This window comes from Choloepus didactylus, chromosome 17 (genome assembly GCF_015220235.1).
Source record: "Choloepus didactylus isolate mChoDid1 chromosome 17, mChoDid1.pri, whole genome shotgun sequence".
NCBI classification, from domain to species: Eukaryota; Metazoa; Chordata; class Mammalia; order Pilosa; family Megalonychidae; genus Choloepus; species Choloepus didactylus.
In genome coordinates, this window is record NC_051323.1 from 77,541,545 (window position 1) to 77,561,306 (window position 19,762).

A 19,762-nucleotide genomic window follows, 5' to 3' on the forward strand; every position below is an offset into this window, starting at 1 on the left:
AGCAGTTGAGAAAAAAGTCTAGTTCATTTATTGTACAATTCAACATCTCTGTTTCTTTATTGATCCTCTCCCTCATTTTTGCTTTGCTGGATAGAGAATTCTTGGCTGGCAATTTTTCTTTCAGTAGCTTAAATATATCATACCACTGCCTTCTCACATCCATGGTGTCTGATGAGAAATCTGCAATGAGTTATATTTGGCTTCCCTTGTATGTGGTGTACTGCTTTTCTCTGTTGTCTCAGAATTTTCTTTCTCTTCGGCATTTAACAGTCTGATTACTATGTGTCTTGGAATGGGTCTGTTCAGATTTATTCTGTTTGGAGTACACTGGGCTTCTTGGATTTGCATATTTATATGTTTTATAAGGGCTGGGAAATTTTCAGCCATTATTTCCTCTAATATTCTTTCTGGCTCTTTTCCCTTCTCTTCTCCTTCTGGGATACCCATGATGTGTATGTTTGTGCACTTTGTGTTGGAGCATTTCGTTTTAAGAAAAATGCCAGATTAACCATTTAATATTGATTTAGTATAATTTTTCCTTAGAGCTGATGAAACCAGAATTCACTTCTAGTCTGTTAGCTACTTGTATAAATTCTTGTCAGCTTGGCTGAATGAAATGTGTTGAACTGAGGACATGCAGTCTGAAGCCCTGGGTCATACAGACTGGCTGGTTACCTGGTGATGATTTTTGATTTGTGAATTCTGTTCTATTTCCTTTGCTTTTCAAATGCTGAAGTAACTCCATGCTCTCCAGAGCCCTGGCTCAGGGTATAAAGACAGCAGTGTTCATGTCATAACAAGCTTTGGGCCATCTGCTCCTGAATGAACTACTGTTTTTCAGGAATTTAAATTAGTAACTGTGGCAAATCAACTTTTATTGAATTAACTTAGAGGTAAGGCCAAATTTCATTATTTTTAAAAAATTACAAACTGTAGTTACAAAAAATCACATATTCATTGGAGGAAATTAGGATAAACTGAAAGAAACACACACAAAAAAGTCCATAGTCTCAATACTAGGGAATTTATCATTCAGAAAATTTTCCCATGTAAGTATGTGTACGTATATGTGTCCTGTTTTATAAATGTTCACTGTGAACATTCCTGACTGTATCCTTCACAGCAACCACAGAGTGTGACTAAAGTAGTTACATACCAGTCCTGCACTATTTCACATTTAGGGCCCATCACCCGGAAGGTTTTTTCCTGTAATAAACAGATGCCACTATAAACATCTTATATACACAATTTTCCTAAAAGGAAAATTGCTAAGCCAAAGGTAATGCATAGCTTTAGGATTTTTGAGACATATTCTAAAGCTGCTCTCCAGAAAAGTGTGCCAATTGTCTATCATTTTATATTTTTAATTCTTTAACTCTCTGATTGATTTAGGATGTTAAAAAGAGCACATGGGAACTAGTCAGAGCTTCAATCCTTTAAGGGTATCTTACACACATTTTTCTGCGAAGTCCTATCCATTAGTGAAAATTTCTTGATACTTAGGACACCTGATTTTATTACATCCACCCACCACATGCTCTAAAAAGCCTGAAGTAACAGGAAAGCCAGCTGCCTCATACATACCCTGGGTCTCAGGTGAGGGTGGGAAAACTCGCAGGATTAGTAACTGGATGATCTGCCTGGTTCCTTTGTTGAAGAGTCGCACAAGTGAGAAAGATCCTCGAGTGTTCCCACTCCCACCCAGAGTCTGCCTCTAGCACCTACCAGCCATGCGCTGCTGGAGACGGGGTTTCAAGTAACCTTACTCAGGCATGTGACAGATGCCCATCAGGGGGCTGGTGAAGGCTCTGATGAAGATTACAAGGACTAGGACTTCAGAGTAAGCTTAACGTGACTACTAATGCAAACAAAACTGCTGCCTGTTTATTAAAAGTAGGATGATGTACAACATCTGCAGGTTTAATGCCATATAAACAAAGCTGAAAAAGCCACTCCAGCTTTGTAGCCACTTGCGGGCTACCTGGATGCATTAAGGGATTATCTCCCAATAATAAACTTGGCTAATGCTGTATTTATGAATGGGCATCTTGTTTCTCCTACATGACAATGGACAAGGTTAGTCTGTCTCTCTGTTTGCACCTGCTTCTGTCCTCTGTAAAATGCACAAGATAAAAGTTATCCTCACAGGACTGAGAATTACATGAATAATGCAGAAAGTTACTAAAAAGCTTGGCATAGAATAGGTGTTCCATGAAAGTTAGCTTCAAAATTTCCTGAAGCAGGATACAGGAGCAGACTTCTAAATAAATGTGTGGGAAAATAAAGATTCTAAAACAGAATCAACATCAAAAGATGAATGTGCACTGCAAACTATTTTTTTAAAAGACCAATATAAATAGCAGCATTCCTGAAAGACTAAGACAAAACATTATATTCTTCACCACCGAACAGGACTATATTCTTAACCCCAGAATGCATACATTCCATCTCTGGAGGTCAGGACACCATTCATCTCGTACCTTGACTGTAACTCCCAATGGTGACAGCTATCAGATACTAGCCAGTGAACCGAGACAATGTGCAGGAAGTCAGGAAACCTGTTAAGAAGGGGTGATCCCATTTACCATCTCTGGGCCTGAAGTCTATGATTGGATCAAGTCAAAACATCAAAGATTATATCCTTGATCTATATTATCATAGCAACTGACCCAAAATCAGTTATACTGCCATGCTACTTTAAATCAATCCGAAAAAACTGGGACACGAAACCTGTCACACACAATTTTAGTAATTGGAATAATTAACAATGGTTTCATCCATTGCAACAAAGATACTGCACTAAAGCAAAGCATGGGAGGTATGTGGGAACTCTGGCACTCCGTACTTCCTGCATGATTTTTCTGTAAAACTAACTACTCTAAAAAAAAAAAAAAAGTTGACTGACCCCAGAAAAGATACAAGAAAAACCAAAATCATATAAAAAATGAAGACATGGTACCCAAGAAAGAACAGATTTGAATGAAAACTTAAGTGGTAATGGACAAAGAAGGAAACAAAAGAATGAAAATGAGATGAAGAAAGAAAAATTTGAACAAAAAAATCATTAGGAAAAACATGCAAATATAACATCATAAACTATGATATAAAATTAAAGAAGTAAAACCAATCATATCGGTCCTACTTCAATAGCTATGAGTGGGATTAACTCATTTATCAAAGGAAAAAGTTTTCCGGTGTGGCTCAAACAGCAACTATATGGTCCATACAAGAGACAAATCTAAAACAAACCTATCCAGAAAAGCTTAAAATAAAGTGATAGGCAAATGAAAACAAATTTCAAGTTGCAATGTAGAATCTGAAGCCATTATCAATGAACTTCTGTACTATTACATTAAAATCAATTTATAATGTACGTTGAATGGATGCATAATTTTGTAATATCATACATTGTTCATTTGGAAAATCATTTACTAATTTATGCAGATCTTCCAAAAGTTTCATCATTCAATCTTTTTAAAAAATCACATTCTTTAGTATCACTACCCATCTTGCCAGAAAAGTCTTTAAGTATCAGGAAACTTTCAAGTTCAGAGGTAGATTGAATTTTCTTCCCAAAGTTGTAACTTTCACTTAAAATTCTGAATTTTATCATTGATAACAAATATTTTCAGTTGTCTTCCCTGATTACGTCTGAAAAGGTGCCCACCAAACAGTCAAGTCTGAAAAAAAAGTTTCCCCTCAGTCATTCTTTCAAATAAAAATGGTATTCAGGGAAAAAAAAACAAAAACAAAAAAAGCAGCAACTTCAGTTCACAAGTCAAGTAACAGCACAAGTGCTTTGGATCACTTCAATACACAGAATACTTTATGCATTTTCCCATGTTGTCAGAGATAATTTGAGAAAATGTATACTCAGAACAGTGTAACATGAATAACTTTTACTGCTTCGTCAAGGACACTGTTAAGTAAAACGGGCCACTGGCAGATGTGCCACGTGAAGCAGAGCCAGCCCAGCCAAGGCCAGCCAATCTGCAGGTGCATGAAAGCCAATTCCTTGCTGTGGTGTGCTACACAGTCTTTAAGCTGTTCGTTAAGCACCAAAATAGTGGCAGTAGTTAACTGATACAATGTCCAATGGGGTAAAATGTAAAAAGCAAAACTCTAAATTACTTCATGGCCTCACATTTGGTAAATCTAAAAAGAAACACAAGAGGAGAATAAGAATACAAACTAGAGGGATGAGCCCATCAGACCCCCCTGAGGTCTTAGCTGGCACAGCTGGTTCACAGGCGTTGGTCTTACTAAGTTCACTTCCCAACTTACTTATACACCTAAGGGAGCTCTACCTTATAAGATTTTCATAGTTAAGGAGGAGAGAGTTGTACTTCTATTTGAGAAAATGGAAAAAGACCCACTGAGGTTGCAAACACCAACTGCTAGAGATATTTCAGAAAAAAAAAGGAGCATGCTAAGTTGTAATTTTACCTCTTGATGTCTTCTTATTTACATGATGACTTTTTTTCAGTATCCAAAACCTAATTTGAAAAAGAATCACATAATCATTTTTATGCATTAATGTCTTACTAAGGTATGATGTTTACTCCTACAATTTTTACTTCTACAAGGGGAACTATATATATTTCATACTAATAAATGACAAAACAGTTGGTGCAACTTCTAATACCAGAGTAACCCTTCACATTTACAACCTAACAGTGTCTGGAAATAAGCACCTTTGACTGTCTAATGTTTGCATATGCTTAAGGGAATGTCTGACACAAGATAGTAAGGTTTGGTTTTAAAAGAATCTTTTATTTTCACCTGTATTTCATTTTAACTTTGAAGAGAATACCTCCAATAATATGGGAAATGAAAGAATAAAAAGCAAACGACTACTTTTGAAGAAACTTTCGAAGAAACACTCTGAAACAACTATGTGAATACTTTTTGATGTAACTCTAAAAATATTTACCAGCCAGCAATCCTTAACTTTCCTCTAAGGGTTTTAGCCTAAGAAGCACTATTTCTCCTATTTGCTCTGCTTTCCGTGGTTTAGCTCAGCTATTGAGGTTGCTAAGTCTACTGAGGGTTTAAGATGAGTCAAATTACTTCCAGCTACAAGAAAAATACACAGCTGAAAATCTGCTGCCTGAGTGGAGGAAAATGCCTCACATCAGCCCTAGCTCATCCCACGAGCTGACGCAGGAGACTTCTCCCAGGCCAGCGTCATTACAGACCGGCAGTCTTGGTCAGACACACCCTTAAAACAAAGGGAAACAGGGGCCGCTAGGACCATACTCACTCTCTCCAGCAGTTCTTGTGTTTCAGCGGTCAGTGGGGCATGAGAAAACTTGCAGTATTCTCCCTGATAGCATTTTGTTCCTGTATGGTAAAACTTGCATGGATATTCATGTAACCCGAATGTTAAGGAAGAGAACTATTTTAATCCAAGTACGATAACTTACGTTGTTAATTTAATGACTATATTTTTCCTATAAAAAGCCCTTTCCTAGTGGTAGTAACGCTGAAGTTCTATGAGAAATAAGATGTTAATAGGGTTACACAAAAAATATAACTTGGATGACAACTGTGTAAATCAAGTTTACCGACCCTCCCAGGATGCCATCTTTACCTCCCTTCTTGAAACAGACCACTGCTCTGCTTCCCCGACTTAAGGTAGGGATAGCACTTCAAGTACCTTGGGAAATAATTTTCAAAGCATTCTTTTGGGGTAGGGGAATCAAAGTCAATTCCTTCTTTCTTTCAAATCGGAACCTGCCATACATTAAGCTGGTTTAAAATGGGATAAATTTATCCAACTTCAATATGATTATTTTTTAGGGAAAAAAAATCCTCGTGTTAGAATTTGAGACTCCCCATGTTGAATAACTCAAGGAAACAATTTTTGTAGTGACAAAGGTGCTATCACCCTAAAATGTTTATTTTCATGTTTATACAAGTCTGTACCATATGCACTGAATAGCCAAGGTTATTCTTCAGATTAAGAGAGAATTAATCTCTATACAGTACAGAATACACAGAAAACAAGGACCCCCAGACTATGCAATCCTTCCTCTTTTTATGAAGTCATTTATATGAATATGGATGAAATTAGGCCATGTCACAAGAGAAATTCTGACAAAGTCTTTCTGGGATTTAAACAAGTTACATGAACCTGCTATTTACTATCCTGGCTGAGCAGAGAGGATCTTCATTTGAGGGGTTTTCTAAAGGTAATTTTCTTCAGGAAAAAAAAATTAAGTACAATTAAACACTTTGATGCTGAATTGGGGTTGGATAATATAAATTTGCATATATAAAATGTTCATGTAAATGTCAATGAAGAGTAAAGTTACAGAATTGTGGGATAAAGGATATTATGCAAATACAGACAGTTTTCACCTCTGGTACAATATCCCTGTACATAAAACTTACACATTTCCTTTTTCTTCTCTATCTCTGCATCATGATCAAATTTACACTGGTCACCCTGGGCAAAAAGAACAAGGAAAAGTCATTATGTTTCATTATTTTACAGTTAAATCATTACATTTTAATTCCTACTAAACTTTAGATTAGCAAATGATTCTAGAAAGAAACAAAGTCTTAGAGGCAGTACAGTATGATTCTTAATCATATATTACTGCCTAAAATTTTATTAAGTCCTAAATGTTCTTAACACAAAGCATTAAAAATTTTTTTTGTCTACTTTCTAAAACGTAGAAGAATACTGTGGAAAGGGCTGCAGGAAGAGGTGAGTAGGACGCTCTAGGATTCATGTCTTCTGCAAGAACTGTGTGAAAAATAGCTTGGCCCTCTGCAGGGAAGAATGCGCTGTAAGTGGCCACAGGAGAGCAGGAGGCCCAGGCAAAGGGAGTGGAGACAGTGAAAGGAGTGTAAGAAATTAGAGTCAAACAGCCTGGGGCAAAGGCCTGAAAATCTGGAGGGAGAGGTCTGTCTCCCGGGACATAGAAGGAGCATTTAAATTCCAAAATAACTAACAAGCAAAAGCCCAGGACAAGACACAGGCCAAGGAAAACAGGGAAGACGCTGCACACCGCATTCGCCTGGGGCAGACCTTCCTGATAGGAGGGCTGAAACTCAGGAAAATCTGCCTATCACTAGGACATTACAAAATCGAGAAACAAACATCTCAGGGAATAAATTCCAGAGTTAACATTTTAAAATATTAAAATGATCGGTGTGGAAGAGTATAGGGCAAAGAAATAGGAAATAATAGCCTGTCCAAAGGAAGGGGATAAAACTCCAGAAAACACCTAGACTGTGGACATACCCAACAAAGCCCTTAATCACATGATCTTAAAAATGCTCAAGGAGATGAAGGAAAACACAGAGAAAGAACAGGATCTCAGGAAAGCAATGAACGAGCAATACGAAAATCTTAGTAAATGACAGAAATTTTAAAAAGGAACAACAGAAAACCACTGGAGTTGAAGACACAATAACTGAAATGAAAAATGTCCAGGAGGGTTTCAAGAGCAGATTGATGTTGGCAGAAGAGAGAATCAGCAAATTTGAACACAAGATGATTGAAATGAGTCAAGCTGAGGAGCAGGAAGAAAGAATTGTAAAAAGAAAATAACCTGTGACACCTCTGGGACACCATCAAACGCACTAATATATGAATAATGGGATCCCAGAAAAAGAAAAAGAGAAAGGGGAAGAAGGAATATTCAAAGAAGTAATGACAGAGAAGTTCCCAAACTTAGCGAAAGATGTGAATATGCACATCCAAGAAGCCCAGAGAATACTAAACGGAATAAACATGAATAAAAATATGTCCAGTCATGCTAAGGACAAGGAGAGAGTTCTGAAAGCTACAAGAAAAAAGCAACATGTTATGTATAGTTAGATGGAGTGCCAATTTCTCATCAGAAACCATGAAGGCAGGAAGGCAATGGGCTGAAATACTTACAGTGCTGAAGGAAAACTGCCAGCCAAGAATTTTATATGTGGCAAGACTCTCTTTCAACAATGAGGGAGAGATGAAGACACTCCCAGATAAACAAAGCTGGGGAGGTCATCACCACGAGACCTGTGCTACAAACAGTGCTAAAGGGAGTTCTTCAGACTGAGGGAAAGGACACTGGACAGTGGTTCAAAGCAGCAGGAAGAAATAAAGACCTGTGGTAAAGGTGACCACTGGGTAATTATAAATGCCTGTAATATTGTAGCGTATTGTTTGGTATGTAATTCCACCTTTTACTGAAAACAGGTGCTAAAATGCAAATGCATACAAAATAACAATAAAACCATGGTTTTGGACATACAGTGTACAAAGATATATGTGGTAAAAAGAACAAAAAATGGTGAGAGGACAGAGGTATATAGGAAAAAGTATATGGGTATGCCATTGAAGTCAAGTTGGAAACAAACCTAATATGGTTAGTATACATGTAGGATATTACATTTAACCCCACAGTAACCACAAGGAAAACAGATGAAAAATATATCCAGGTAGAAAAGAGAAGGCACTCAATATGGTACAATACACATAAAAAGAATCAAACATAAAAGTAGGCATTAAAGGAAAAACAGAAAAACTGAGGGAAAGAAACAGGTAAGACATACAAAGGCTAACTTGCAAAACGACAAATGAAAGTCCTGAATTATCAGTAGTGACTTTAAATTTAAATGTATTAAATTCTCCAGTCAAAGGCAGAGATTGGCAGAATGAATAAAAAAGCATGACCCAACTATATGATATCTGCAAGAGACTCATCTTCAATTCAAAGATACAAGTGATCGAAGTGAAAGGATAGAAAATAATATACCATGTACACAGCAACTGAAGGAGAGCTGGGGTAGCAATACTAACAGCAGATTAAAAATACCTAGAGTCAAAAACTGTTAAGAGGAACAATGATGGTCAATATATAGTGATAAAGGGGGCAATTCAAAAGAAGATTTAACAATGATAAACATATATATATATATATAATAGCAAAGCCTCAAAATGCATGCAGCAAATAATGAAAGATCTGAAGGGGGAAATTTATGGTTATACATTAATAGCAGGAGACTTTAGTACACTACATTCAGTAATGGATAGAACATCTAGTCACAAGGATCGATAAGGAAATACATGACTCTTAACAACACTCTAAACAAACTGGAACTAAAAATCATATAGAGAACACTTCACCCAACAATAGAACATACATTCTTCTTCAGTGCCCAAGGATCATTCTCCAGGATAGACCATATATTAGATCACAAAACAAGTCTAAATAAGTTTAAAAACACTGAAATCCTACAGTGTATCTTCCCTAACCACAACAGAATGAAACTGAAAATCATTAACAGGAGAAATGGAAAATTCACAAATACGTGGAAATTAAACAACATACTCTTAAACAACAAATAGGTTAAGAGGAAACCAGAAGTGAAATTAAGAAATATCTTGAGGCAAAAGAAAATGAAAATAGAACACACCAAAAGTTATGGGATGCAGCACAGGCAGTGCTGAGAGGCAAATTTATAGTTCTAAATACTCATATTAAGAAAGAAGAAAATTAGACTTCAACTCAGAGACCTAACTTCAAAAAATAAGGAAAAACTAGAAAAAGAGCAAACTAAACCCAAAGTGAGCAGAAGGAAGGAAATAACAAAGATTAAAGAGTTAAATGAAATAGAAAACAAAAAACAGACTCAACAAAACCAAAAATTAATTTTTTGGAAAAAAATCAGAAATTTTACCAAACATTCCAAGAAGAATTAACTACAATTCTGCTCAATCGCATCTAAAAAAAATTGAAGAGGAGGGAACACCCAGTAAATTCAGTCTATGAGGCTCAAATCACTCTCATACCAAAGCCAGATAAAGATACCACAAGAGAACTACAGACCTATATCTCTTAAGAATATAAATGCAAAAATCCTCAACAAAATACTAGCAAACCAAATCCAACAGCATATTAAAAGAATTACATGCCATGCTTAAGTAGTATTTATCCCTAGTATGCAAGGGTGGTTCAAGATAAGAAAATCAATTTTAACACATTAACTCAATGAAGGAAAAAAAAACACATGATCATCTCAATTGATGCAGGAAAGTCACTTGACAAAATCTAGCACCCCTTCTTGATAAAAATGCTTAGATTACTAGGAATAGAAGGAAAATTCTTCAAGAGCATAAAGGGCACATATAAAAAGCCCACAGGTAACATCCTACTTACTGGTGAAAGACAGAATGCTTTCCCCCTAAGCACCAGCAATAAGATAAAGATGCCCACTGTCACCACTGTCATTCAGCATTGTACTGGAAGTTCTTGCCAGAGCTATTAGGCAAGAAAAAGAAATAATTTGCAGATGATATGATACTGTATAAAGAAAATACAGAAAATCCTGAAAATTCCACAACAAAGTTCCTCAAGCTAAATAAACGAATTCAACAAAGTAGCAGGGTATAAGATTAACATCCAAGAATCAGTAGTGATTCTATACATAAACAATGAAGAATCAGAAGAAATCAAGAAAAAATTCAGTTTATAATAGGAACTAAAATCATCAAATACCTAGGAATAAATCTAACCAAAGATGTAAAGGATTTGTACACAGAAAACTAGAATACATTGCTAAAAGAAATGAAACCTAAATAAATGTAAGGATATTCCATGTTCATGGATAGGAAGGCTAATTATTCTTAAGATGAAAAGTCTACTCAAAGTGATTTAAAGATTGATCGCAATTCCAATCAAAATTCCAACAACTTTCTTTGCAGAAATGAAAAAACCAATCATCAAATTTTTACGAAAGGGTCCCCACATAGCCACAGGCATCTCGAAGAAGAATGATGTTGGAGGACTCACATTTCCCAATCTTATTACAAAGCCACAGTAACCAAAATAGCTTGGTACTGGCACAAGAACAGACATACAAACCAATATAATCAAACTGAGAGCTCAGAAATTAACCCTCACATTTATGGCCAACGGATTTTTGACAAGGGGCAAAGACCACTCAATTTGGAAAGAACAGTCTCCTCAACAAATGGTACTGGGGAAACTGGATCACCATTTGCAAATAAGGAGGACCCCTACCTGAAACCTTATCCAAAACGGATCAAAAACCTAAATGTAAGAGCTAGAACTATCAAACTCCTAGAAGAAAATTTAAAGAAGTATCTTCAGGGCCTTCTGTTAGGTAATGTTTTCTTAGACTTTACACCCAAATCACAAGAAAAAAAGGAAAAAGAGACAATTTAATTTTGACCTCATCAAAATTAAAAACGTTTGTGTCTCAAAGGACTTTATCAGGAAAGTAAAACGACATCCTACACAATGGGAGAAAACATTTGGAAACCACATATCTGATTAAGTTTTAAAATACAGAATATATAAAGAAATCCTTCAGCTTAACAAAAAGACAACCCAATTAAAAAATGGGTGAGAGACTTGTAAAGACATCTTTCCACAGACGATCTATAAATGGCCAGAAAGCACATAAGATGTTCAACATCATTAGCCATCAGGGAAATGCACATTGAAACCACAATGAGATATCATTTCACACCCATTAGAATGGCTGCTATTAAAGAAAAAAAAGGAAGTAAGTATTGGGGAAGATGTGAAGAAACAGGAACACTCATTCACTGCTGGTGGAAAGTAAAATGTTGCAGCCATGGTTGGAAGACAGTTTGGCAGTTCCTCAGAAAGTTAAGTACATAATAACCATATGACCCGGAATCCCATTACTAGGTATATACCCAAAAGAATTGAAAGTAGGAACTCAAACAGATATTTGCACACCAATTTCAAAGAGGCATTTTTCACAGTTGCTAAAAGATGGAAGCAACCTAAGTACCCATAAACTGATGAATGGATAAACAAAATGTGGTATACACACACAATGGAATATTATTCAACCATAAAAACGAAATGAGTTCTGATACTTGTGACAACATAGATGAACCTTGAAAACATCATGTTGAGTGAATCAAGCCAGACAGAAAGGGACAAATATATGATTTCATTGATTTGAAATAATTAGAATAAGCAAACTCAGAGAGTCAGAATCTAGAACAGAGGTTAGCAGAGGATGGTGTAGAATGGGAAATGAGAAATTATGACCTAAAGTGTACAGGTTCCTATTTGGAACGAAGGAAATGTTTTGGTAATGGATGGTGGTGACGGTAGCACAACATTGTGAATGCAATCAAGAGCAGTGAAATATATATTTGAATGTGGTTAAAAGGGGAAATGTTAGGTTGTATATATGATAACAGAATAAAAAAAAAAAAAATTCCATGGACCTGCACTACACAATGAACCTGAAGTTAAACCTGAACAACAGTTAACAATGTAATTATTAAAATATGATTCCATCAATTGAAACAAATGCACCAATGCAACAGGATGGGAATTCCGTATTTTATGCATGGCTGTTGCATAAACCCACAATTTCTCTAATACTTTAAAAATATATATATTGCATTAAAATGGTCCAAATAACTATTTCCAGAAGGAAGTAATTTTATAAACTTATTACTGTGATTTGACAGTGGCAAACGGAAAGAATTTGTTTTAGTATATTTTTGCTATATCTCACATTTTAGTACATTTTTACTTAAACTATTTACCTTAATACATTTCCTTTCAAGAAAATATTTACAAATTTGTTTTCCTTTGCGTTCTACTGTATGTTGGTTGATGAATCCCTGGCTCATTTTCACACCTTGCTCCTTAGGTTTATCATCCTTTAAAAACAAAAATACCAAATGTGAGAAATAAATATTTTATTCTGTTGTATAAAATCATTGTAAACCACCTTTAAAACATTAAAAAGTGACTCCTCTAAATTGGTCTTAGTATATAAGAGTTAAACTTTTGTACATCAGTTGAAAAATGTTCATTTCAACAGCATTCCACCATTCAACAATTGTTTGTGCAGTCTGAATATTTTATTATACTTTGCCCTTCGTTTTGCAAAAATGAATGAAAAATTTATAATCTAAGTGCTACCACTTGTGATAAAAAGCAAAGTTTGCAGGACTTTTGCAATGCAGATAAAGCTGAAAATCATAAATGACCCAAAAGCCATGAAATCTCTAGCTTCAATGCAATATTCATTGGGTATGAGCTGAGTCTACAGTTGACCACCTCAAAACGAACACACAAGACTAGAAATATAACCTCAAAGATGGTAATTAAGGTATAAATACAAAAGTATAATTGGAGTCTGTCATATATTTTAGCCTTCCAGAAATATAAACCACTTTCAATGAGTTAACTTATAGTCCAGCTGACCGCTTACATACCCATTTTTAAAATACAGCTTTAGGAATGCAGTATGTGCAAAGAAGGGAGCCAAATGAACAACCATTTATGTGATCTGCTTCTCAGAAATATCAAATTTTCACTTCCCGTCATCAAAATTATGTCTTTTAAATATGAGTTAGTGTAAATCTTCAGTTTCATTTGATTATGTTATTAAATTCCAACGTACATTTAGCCTTCAGAATCTGCTCCTCCTTTGGAACAGTTATCAGCTTTGGCTAAAGTTATTTGAGTCCGTGTAAACGAAATGAAAGGGAGCCCTGGCTGGGGGCGGGGCGTGTCACGAAACCATGTCCTGTCCCTGGCTCGGCCCTGTGTCCCTGTATAGCTACAACCCTAGGGCTTCAGGTGCCTTTCTGTAAAATCTGGAAGTGGGGCTAGTCTTTATATAGATTTGTTTCCATCTGTAATATTTGTTACTTCTAGGCCTTTGTCCAGTGTGACCAAGCCTAATGGGAACTTTGGAGGACCCTGAAGCAGCCAGCGGTCCACGGTGTCCTGTCCTGCTCTGATTACACCTGCTGACCTGGAAGGGGAGCGTACGCAAAGCAAAATCAAAATGCCAGGGGGGTGGGGAGGGGTCTGGTAAGGCCCACGCTTGGAAACTCACTCCCTATTTCCAGAGGAGACAGGAGCTAACAGACCAGGGTCTGCTACAGCAAGCTCCGTGAGCCTCTGTGGCCTCTGGAAGTCCTCATAGTTTTTCATCTACTCTGCTTCCCGTTTTCCCCAGTCACGGACAGTGTGATGCTCACAACGGGAGGGCTCAGGAGCACGCATCGGGCCTCCAGGGCAGCTGGCGGCCAGCAAGGGAGAGGAGGCAGCGGAGTGCCGCAGACAGACGGCCGCCGGGAGCCCGCCGAGGCTCGGAGGCGCTCTGCCAGCGAGTAACTTCAATTCTGGGGGACGCCCCCTCTGCCCCCAGCACTGCATGGCCTGCCACTGAGTCATGAGATAAAATCAAACCGTGTGTAGGTGGCCTCCCACAGGCATGTTCTTCTACCTGGTTCCCTAAGCCGGTTTTCCTTGGGAGAGCACTTGATCCTTTGTTTCCAGTGCCAGACCATTTTCGCTTCGTTTTCTTCTGTTTACCATTTTTGTGAGCAGCTTTATGATTTTTACTCTTTTGTTTACCAGCTAAAAAGAAGAAAGACAATTTTTCAAATGATATAAAAATACAACAGCAGTTTACTCTTAAGAATAATGTCCTATAATCCAGGAAGTTTTCCCAGCCCAATGAGTGAGCACTGGGAAGATGTTGACTTGTCTTTCTGGCAGCGCTGGGATTAAGAGACCAGAAGGAAATCTCATCAGACAATCTGGATTCCCAATTCATTCTTTTTTAAAATGTTTACGTTACTGTCAGGCAAAAAAATCACAAAAAATTAGTGGAGCCAATCTTGCTGCCATGGTTCCTTTCGAGTGTTTGGAGCAGGATTTCTAAGCTGAGGGACCCCAGCAGGAACTGCCGCAGCTCTGTAACGGTGTGCTTCCAACATTTAAGGTGACTTCATACTACCGACAGATTTTCCATTGAGAAACATTTTATATAGATTATGTTCAGCTACAGACCCATTAGTTGAATGGCAGAAATATGTTATGTGAGGGGAAAAAGTAGTAAAATGAGGGGATTAAGAATTTCATTTACAAATGTGATTTCAGTTGCCACTAGAATATACTCCTGAGTTATGGTCTCCTGACGTTAATGAGATCAACCCCCTCTAAAGGACAGTGAACGCATGGGCATTTGCTGACCTGCACCTCCCATTAGCAGTGGGCCTGGCCTCTGCGGCGCCTCCTGTAGGGTGGGCGTCTGTACACCCCATGGCCAGCTCTCAGGTGGGGTGCCATGCTGGGCAAGCACGCACTCGGGATCACGCTCCGTAAAAACGGTGACGTTATTAGGAGACACCGCGCAGGAAAGCCCCCTGGCCCACATGGACAACTCTGACAGCTTCTCCAGAAGGACTGTAAAGAATGCAGCGGTGGGACACTCACCCTGCTGTGTGTTTCTCACCCCCTCTTTCTTCACAGATCCTTCAGGAAGCGGTAAGGGCTGAGTAGTATTTGCCATTTCTTTAGCTTGTATATACTGCTTAAGTTCCTCAGCAAAAGTATCCTCTGATTCCCGACTGCAGAGATCATCATCGCTGTATATGTCATAGTCCCTACTTCTTGACTTTCTGTGGAGCAAACTCTTCCTTAATGTTGCAGAGTTTCTCGAGTGCCTAAACTAAATAAAAATTAAAATTTCAACTTATGAAAAACCAGCATGATTCAAAAGAAAGAGGGAAGGGAGAGCAGATGGTTGTAGAGAAGAAACAAGATTGGCCAAGAACTGATCACTGTTGAAGCTGAGGGTGCATATGGGGGTTCATACGCTATTTTCTCTACTCTTAAGTATCTGGGGAAAAAAAAAACATCAAAAATCAGCATGACATATTCATCCTTAAGGACAATTTTAGGGAAACTCTGAATTTGTACATTGTATGCACTTTACTGAAGTAAAAGTCTAACCTTCCAAGTTTTAATAATTTGATATATGGGGACTATAATTCTCACATTTTATTTCTCTTTGCATCTACTTTACTTTTAAATAGTTTAATTCAATGACTCATCGTTTCATAAAAGAGCGAGTAAAACAAATGGCCCAACTGAAAATCCACTTATACTTAAGATGCATCACAAACACCTCTCAGCAGTGGTGGCAGAGGAGGAGGTAGTGATGTGAGAGAAAAAGGACCCGCCCTGTCCCTTGTAATCAAGGTCACTTCAGTTTCAAATGCAGCTTCCTAACTGCTGTAGCTGCCCCAAGGTGACTGCTGGGAGCCAGGCGCCTGCAAGAGACCCCGGTAAGGGGCAGCCCTGGAGGAGGGCACACTGACCATGGCAGGTGCCTTACAGCCATTTCTGTATAAGCTTCCAAGCACTGGCCACTTGGGTGTGCCCATGCTGGGATGATGCATCAAGCTGGGTAACTACAACCTGCGTGCAGATTATGGTTCCACCAAAACACGTGTCTGTACGAGCTGGCTCACCACGGGGCATCAGAGGCACGAACGGCCGCTCGGCTGTGCCCAGTCCTGGTCTCGTCTCCACTTCTGCACAGTAACTGACCAAGGAAGCAATCATACACGACAACAGAAAGAGTCGCTGTTGCTGTAAAACATACTGCGCTCCAATTTAATGGTTCACCTCTGACAGGAACCTCAAAGCTAGGAGTTGTACTAACAGAGAATTGAAAATAAGCCTAAAAATGAACTTACTCCCTACTTGAAGAATCCAAAAAAGCTGAGGAAGATTTTAATCTGACAGTGGCTTCAATGTGCATCTTCATTACACCAGACAAGAACACAAACCAATCCAATCATCTTCACACCACTATTCCATGTCTCCAAGTCCTCAAGTCCTCTTCCCAACTAACACCATAGAGCAAACTTGCAAATGTCACTTCTGGACTGACACATCAGGGGTTGGCAAACTTAGGCCTGCCTCTTGTTTCTGCAAATCAAGACCCACTGGCACACCGTCACGCCCATTTTTTACCTGTCACCTCCAGGTGATTAGTTATGATGAGGACCACATGGTCCACAAGGAGAAAAACAGCATCTGGCCCTTTAAGAAAAAGTTTGCCAATCCCTGTGATAGATCATATTTACCTTGGTTTTAGCCCTTAATTTTATTTAGTGGCAATAGGGGGAATAAAAACAAGGCTCAACGTGCAGCAGCTCCCATGAAGTGTAGCTTAGTGGCATGTAAGAAGGAGATTCTGTTCCATGCATTACCGTGTTCCAAACAAGCGCCTGAGAGCCCTGCTGGACACAACACAGAGGCCCACGATGCTGAGCGAGGACGCGCGGTGTCTCGGCAAAACAAGGCACCGACCGCCTTGCTTTTACTGCGCAGCAGACAGCAAAGCCACTGGCTCAGTACTTTCCAGAGAGCACTGGAATCACAAGCTAGCTGTAAACCCACCATTCTGATGTCTGCCCTTTGTAGAATTTAGGAAGTGCAAACAAGATATTGCAACCTGTTGTCCCTTCTGTAGAGGAGTCTAAATAGTGTTTTTAAAATAAAAAACGTTCTTGCTTTTGATTCAGAGTGGTTTATTAAACTTGTGACAGAAATAAAAGTTCAGGAATGTAAAAATTAATAATTCCATAATGGTGTGGGGGCACAAAGTGCATCCATCAGTAACTAAGAGGATTCAATAAATTCTTGGCAAATTTTTGGCAAACAAAAAGGAAGTCATGCTCTGGAGCTTGGGCTTAGGTTGGAGTTTGACAAACGGGGCTATAAATGAGGACAGACATAGCTACAGTAATTTCTCTCTGCCCCACCCTTCACCGAACACAGCCAACCAGGAATTTGGCATGGGCAAAGAGTAAAACACGGGCAAATGAATAAAGCACCGACAAAAGCGGTGGCTTCTCATGCACGGACTCAGACCCGAAGTCCTCCTGGCTCTGGCCCTGGGGGTGACCCGCAAGCCACCTGTCCACCCACCCCACAGCAGCCTGCTGTCCAGAGGCCCCCACGGCCTGACGAGAATGCAGCAGAGTGCAGAGAATGCAGGGAACGTCAACATTTAGCATCACCAACACCTGAACTGACTCTTAGCATTTGCTTCCATTTTGAACACAGGCAACGAACTACAGTGTTATCAGCAAACCATTACTAATAAAAATCAGGTATCTTCAAGTGACATGATAGTTACAGATTTCAAAGTGATCTTTTTGTTCATTCCTACTTCAAAATAAGAATTAGACCCACCAACAGATCTTCTTTAGTTAAGTAATAAAAACAAATTACGGTTACCACATTTGTTTTGTAATTGATAACTGTACTTCAACAAAATCAGTTTCCGCTGTAATCTAACACATCCTATATACCGAAAACATCCTTTTGAGAAGGAGCCCAGGGGAGGCTGGAACTGCTGCAGGGAAACCGACCCATCCGCACAGCCCACCACACGCTGACCGCCCGCTCGGCCTTCCCGCTCAGACACAGCCCACCTGGCACCACAGAGGACACCCACCACCTCCCCAAGCCTTTCTCCAGGGGTCAAGAGAGCAGAAAGGACAGCTCGGGGCTGCACCCCATGGAAGCTCTGAGCAACCAGCAAGAACTGGCAGAAACCCCTCTCTCAGGGCTGCAGGGAAGAGGGCTGCAGAAACAGGACTAACAGTGAGTCAAGAACAAGGCATCTTCAGGAAGTAGGTCTGGGGGCACCCTGGCTGGCTCAGTGAGGACCCTGGCCCCGGTTCTGGAGGCAGCAGAGGACCCTCGTGCACACACCAGGGCATGTACGTGTGGGTGGCCCTTCTGTCTGATGGTGACCAGGGGAATCACCATCCCAGAAGGTCCCCTGCCTGTGGAAGGTCCAGTCCTGCTGCCTGGAGAGAGGGACTGCAGCCGTAGGACACAGCACAGTGCCCAGGACCACGAGGAAGATGTTTCCCAGAAAGAGGGGACATTCAGGATGGGGGAACTCCTAGGGATGTCCCCAAACAAGAACACGTGCAGAAAGGATCAGGGAGCCGCCTACGCTTCAGCCTGAAGCTGTTCTCCAAACTCAGTGCACCGATAAGCCCTCTGAGCACTTACAGGGCAATCTGCAAAGACAGGAAAGGTGTTTTCTTCCCCCCCCCCCCTTTTTTTTTTGTTAACTCCACGTATTCAAGGAAAGCTCTTGTCATGACACTAGCTGGATATAAGCTTAAGAAAGAGATGCCTCAGAATCTACACTCAATTATCAAAACATCCAAGGTATTAAAACCTACAAAGAAACAGAAAGCCATGGCCCAGCAGAGATTAAAGCATTACATACCATCAATGAGGAGGACCATTCCTGGGACATTCCAAAGGCTTTAAATGAAGGGATAAGGATGGAACTTAAAAGATGTGACAACAATCTAGAGCAGGGGTCAGCAAACTATGACCCAAGGACCAAACCCAGCCCGTGACCAATGTTTGTAACAGCTCATGGTAAAAGAAATTACACAGGGTTCCTGTGGCAGAGAGATTTACACTGGAGTCGGGAGGTCACTCTGGAGGGGACCCTTAGGCGGGTTTCAGCCAGAGATCACGGACACCACAGAGCGCAAAGCCTCAAACAAGGATGTTCCTCAAAACCCCAAGGACATCCCAACACCATAAACAAACACAAGAAAAAGAACTCAGTTAACTAACCTGAAAGACAACTAGAGTAACCCGAATACCCACCAACCAAAAACTGGTGTAATATTTTTCTTTAAAAACCTTTGCCTGGAAGCACCAATATGGGACACAATTTGGGGTGACTACCTGAATCTTTGCTCCCCAAACTGCAATTATAAGACCCCAAATAAATGCCTTTGTTGCCCTGCAGCCTACCTGGGTCCTCAGTGGACATCACAGGTGACAGAAGTGGGCTACGGGGCGCCTGGCAGCTGCCACTGGCTCAGCACCGGCTATGAGCAACAGCCCCTGGAGCTCAGCCGTCTCTCCATCGGCCCCAGGCT

General features: G+C 39.5%; 1 protein-coding gene across 3 annotated transcripts in view; it reads right to left on the reverse strand.

The window, feature by feature from the left end:
- Window positions 1-19,762, reverse strand: part of ZC3H8 (zinc finger CCCH-type containing 8) — a 109,620-nt gene that overhangs the window by 58,607 nt on the left and 31,251 nt on the right. For 2 of the 3 annotated variants that reach the window (XM_037807726.1, XM_037807724.1), the window contains exons 3-8: window positions 15,258-15,492; window positions 14,263-14,396; window positions 12,563-12,679; window positions 6,340-6,451; window positions 5,264-5,373; window positions 4,447-4,496 (exon numbers count right to left, since the gene is read on the reverse strand). In XM_037807726.1, coding sequence (XP_037663654.1) covers window positions 4,461-4,496; window positions 5,264-5,373; window positions 6,340-6,451; window positions 12,563-12,679; window positions 14,263-14,396; window positions 15,258-15,492 — 744 coding nt within the window. In that variant the 3' untranslated portion in view covers window positions 4,447-4,460. Of the gene's footprint in view, window positions 1-364; window positions 2,559-4,446; window positions 4,497-5,263; window positions 5,374-6,339; window positions 6,452-12,562; window positions 12,680-14,262; window positions 14,397-15,257; window positions 15,493-19,762 lie in introns of those variants that run through there. The other variant, XM_037807725.1, reaches the window with a different exon arrangement.